The 3,943-nt window shown below is 53.2% G+C and overlaps 1 protein-coding gene across 1 annotated transcript in view; it reads left to right on the forward strand.

Moving 5' to 3' along the window:
* The window catches only part of ART1 (ADP-ribosyltransferase 1), a 9,496-nt gene that overhangs the window by 4,086 nt on the left and 1,467 nt on the right, over positions 1 to 3,943 (forward strand). The window contains exons 4-5 of the mRNA XM_015562171.1: positions 4 to 325; positions 1,649 to 1,690. Coding sequence (XP_015417657.1) covers positions 4 to 325; positions 1,649 to 1,690 — 364 coding nt within the window. The remainder of the gene's footprint in view (positions 1 to 3; positions 326 to 1,648; positions 1,691 to 3,943) is intronic.

Below are 3,943 nucleotides of genomic sequence, written 5' to 3' on the forward strand. Positions count from 1 at the left end.
TGCCGCCAGGTGTTCCGAGGGGTGCAAGGCCTGCGCTTCCAGCCAGCAGGGCCTGGGGTCACCATCCGGCTGGGGGGCTTCGCCTCGGCGTCCCTGAAGAACGCCACAGCCCAGCATTTCGGCGAGGAAACCTTCTTTGGCATCTGGACCTGCCTTGGTGTCCCTATCAGGGGCTACTCCTTCTTCCCTGAGGAGGAGGAGGTGCTGATCCCCCCCTTTGAGACCTTCCAGGTGATCAACAGCAGCAGACCTGCCCAGGGCCCCACCCGCATCTACCTCCGGGCCCTGGGCAAGCACAGCGTGTACAACTGCGAGTACATCAAAGGTGAGCAGGGCCTGCGGGGGAGCACCTGTGCAGACGGGGAGCTTCCCACCCTGTTTTCAGGGAATGCAGGGAAACCGACCCACCGAGAGAGGGGCTCAGACTGTCCTGTACGCCCTTCCTTCCCACCTCCGTCCCTCCATCTAAGGCAGTGGTTCTCAACCTTCCTAATGCCACCACCTCTTAATACAGCTCCTCATGTTGTGGTGACCCCCAACGTCATTGTTACAAATTGAACATAATTAAAGCATAGTGATTAATCACAGAAACAATATGTAATTATATACGTGTTTTCCGATGGTCTTAGGTGACCCCTGTGAAAGGATCGTTCGACCCCCAAAGGGGTCGCGACCCACAGGTTGAGAACCGCTGATCTAAGGGGAGACAGAACCTTCCGAGGCTGGAGGCCTCTCGTCCCTGGTGGTGTCTGAGCCAGAGCTGGTCGGCTGCCTGCTGGAGGCTGAAGAGTGTTTTCTGATGGAGGCAGGGGCCTTTGGCCATTTGAGGGCCAAACGGACCTGGTCAGGCTTTCTCCCGGCTGGAAGCCAGAAGGGGATTAGTTTCTAGCTGCAGTACTGACACACAGGTCATTGCTGCCAGAATTGACAAGAGCCCCAACCTCAGTTTCCAAGAGGACCGTGTTTATTTGAACGGAAATCCTGTGCTGTCCTGTGTGCTGGGGCCGGGGGGTGGGGAGTTGGGGGGGGTGGGGGGGAGACAGCATGTGGGTGCTGTGCCCCTAAGGTCCAGTTCAGGCTGTGGGAGGTCTCAGATACTCTTCCTGTCCACCCCCTGGGACCAGCCAAAGGAGAAATCATGAGGATGGGCCCAGGTTCCTAATCTGTGGAAACTGTGGGCTACTGGTCCTGGCTGAGCAATGCCCAGGGGCTGGCAAGGCCGTTTCCATAGTTAGAGACTGTCTGCTGGAACTGGGGACCACATCTACCAGGGAAAATGTCCTGTGTGGCTTCAGTCCCCACCTTGGACATGAGGGCGTGAGGTGCCAGAGGTGAGGAAGACATGCACAGAACATAAACTAGCCTGTGCTTGCCTGGGATGGGCTCGGAGAGGCAGAGGTGGGTGTGGCAGGGAGACGAGGGAGCAGCAGGAGTATGTAGAACAGGCCTGGTTTTGAGGGCTGGCTCCCTTCTGGCCCCGCTGCCCACAAATCAAGTCAAACCTGGGCAAGGGAGGTGTCACCAGAAGGAAGCAGAATTTGAGGAGAAAGTACCAGCTTTCCTAGAGCAAGTCAGGGGTGGTCCATAGGGCCACTTTCCAGCCTTAGGACTATTACATCTTTGATTCTTTTCTGTTTCTTCTCTACAGACAAGCAGTGCAAGTCTAGGTCCTGCCGACTAGGAAACTCAGGTAGGGCTGCAGGCCTCTGGGACAGGGGCTCCATTGGGGGATGCACAGGCTGCCCTGGGTTGCTCCTTTATAAGAAAAACCACCCTCTTCTTCTTTTTTTAAAAAATATATTTTATTGATTTTTTACAGAGAGGAAGGGAGAGAGATAGAGAGTCAGAAACATCGATGAGAGAGAAACATCGATCAGCTGCCTAAAGCACATCTCCTACTGGGGATGTGCCCGCAACCCAGGTACATACCCTTGACCGGAATCGAACCTGGGTCCTTTCAGTCCGCAGGCCGATGCTCTATCCACTGAGCCAAACCGGTTTTGGCCACCCTCTTCTAATAAAGAATAAAGTAAACCCTCTAGAGCAGACGCCTGTGGGGATCGCTAACCTCCCCCAGGGGATGTAAGGGGCAGTGGCCGGGTGAGCTGACACCCCTGCCCCCTCTCTGGGCCTCCCTCCCTCACAAGAGACAGCTGATCAGGCCCTAGAGAGGTCCTTCTCGCAGAGGTGATGGAGGGCAGGGCCGATCTCACACAGTCCTCCCCGGGCCTTCCTCTCCCTCACCTGGGGAGCCCTCTGTCCCCGTGACTGCCCTCCGCGCTCCCTCAGACCACCTTCCAAGGTGGAGGCCGGTATTAGAGACCTGGGCGCTAGTCCAGGCCCTGCCCTAACTCTCTTGGTGACCAATTATTCCCGCTCTGGGCCTCAGTTTCCCTATCTGTATAAAGAAACCAATTGGATTAGAGGATTCCCAGGTCACTTTCAGCCATGGCTTCCCTTCCCTTCAACACCTGCTGTGCCAGGGCCCACCTGGGCCACCACTTCTCTAGGCGGGAACAGGCTTTTCCAAGGGAACCCGTTGGAACAGGCCATTCCCAGGGAAGAAACCACAGCTGCCCTCCTCGTGGGTCTCTCCTCCCTCCCTCTGGGCTCTGTGAACAGTGGACAAAAGGAGCCCCAGCCCCAGCCCCAGCCCCCACTGTGTCCTCACCATTCTCCACGACACAGCACCACTCAGAGTTCCAGGCGCACCAGGCCATGAATCCACACCTAGAGCCAGCTGTGGGTACTGTCATCACCCCTCTTCTACAAATGAGGGAACTGGGGCACCGAGAAGTGAAGCAGCCACATAGCGAGTAAGGGGTGAGGTTCAGACAGACTGACCCTAGAGCCAAACTCTGAGCCACCATTCCAGGCTGGCCCCTCCTCCCCGCTACCATTTCATTTGATCCTTTACGGCACAGCAATCTATTGGAAGGAGGCGGAACAGGGAGTATTACCCTCATTATAAAGTAAAGTAAGACCCAGAGAGGAAGTGACTTTCCCAAGGTGACAGAATGAGTCAGTGTCACAGCCAGGACCAGAAGCCAGGTCGCCAGCCTCCAACCTGCTTCTTTGAGGTGTTTTTTTAAAGTATATTTTTACTGATTTCAGAGAGGAAGGGAGGAGAGAGAGAGAGAAACATCAGTGATAAGAATCATTTATTGGCTGCCTCCTGCATGCCCCACGCTGGGGATCGAGCCCGCAACCTGGGCATATGCCCTGACCTGGAATCCAACTAAGACCTCCTGGCTCGTAAGTCAATGCTCAACTCTTAAGCAACGCTATCCAGGCGCTTCTTTGAGTTTTGATAATGAAATTTCATGCACTGGAAAAGTTTAAGATCTCCCTCACCTCTGGCCCACCAGCACCTCTCCTACCAGGGTTTGGGCAGAGAAGCTAAGATCAGCATTACTAGTCCCCATTCAGATCTCTCCCCATGTTTCATCCCACCCTGTGATGCCTCATGTGTGTCCATAGGAGGCAGGAGGATAGACCTAATCATCCTGGTATGTCCTCCTCTCTTCATCTCTGTTTGCCTTCTTCCTTAAATTCTTTTTTTAAATTAAATTCATTGGGGTGACATTGGTTAATAAGATTATTTAGGTTTCTAGTGTACATTTCTATGATACATGATCTGTGTATTGCACTGCCTGCCCATCAGCCAAAGTCAAATCACCTCTCATCACCATACATTTGACCCTTTTACCTTTTACTACCCCCACTCCCTTCCCTCTGGTAACCACTGTACTGTGGTCTGTGCACATGGGTTTTTGTTTGTTCATTTGTTACTTTCAGTTTTATATCTCACATATGAGTGAATTCATGGTTCTTTTTTAAAAATTTATCTTTATTGTTGAAAGTATTACAGATGTCACCCTTTTTCTCCCACTGACCCCTTCCACCCCACTCCCACCCTCCCATATTTTTTTAAAACTTATTT

The sequence above is a fragment of the Myotis davidii genome, unplaced genomic scaffold (genome assembly GCF_000327345.1).
Source record: "Myotis davidii unplaced genomic scaffold, ASM32734v1 scaffold1377, whole genome shotgun sequence".
Classification (NCBI taxonomy): Eukaryota; Metazoa; Chordata; class Mammalia; order Chiroptera; family Vespertilionidae; genus Myotis; species Myotis davidii.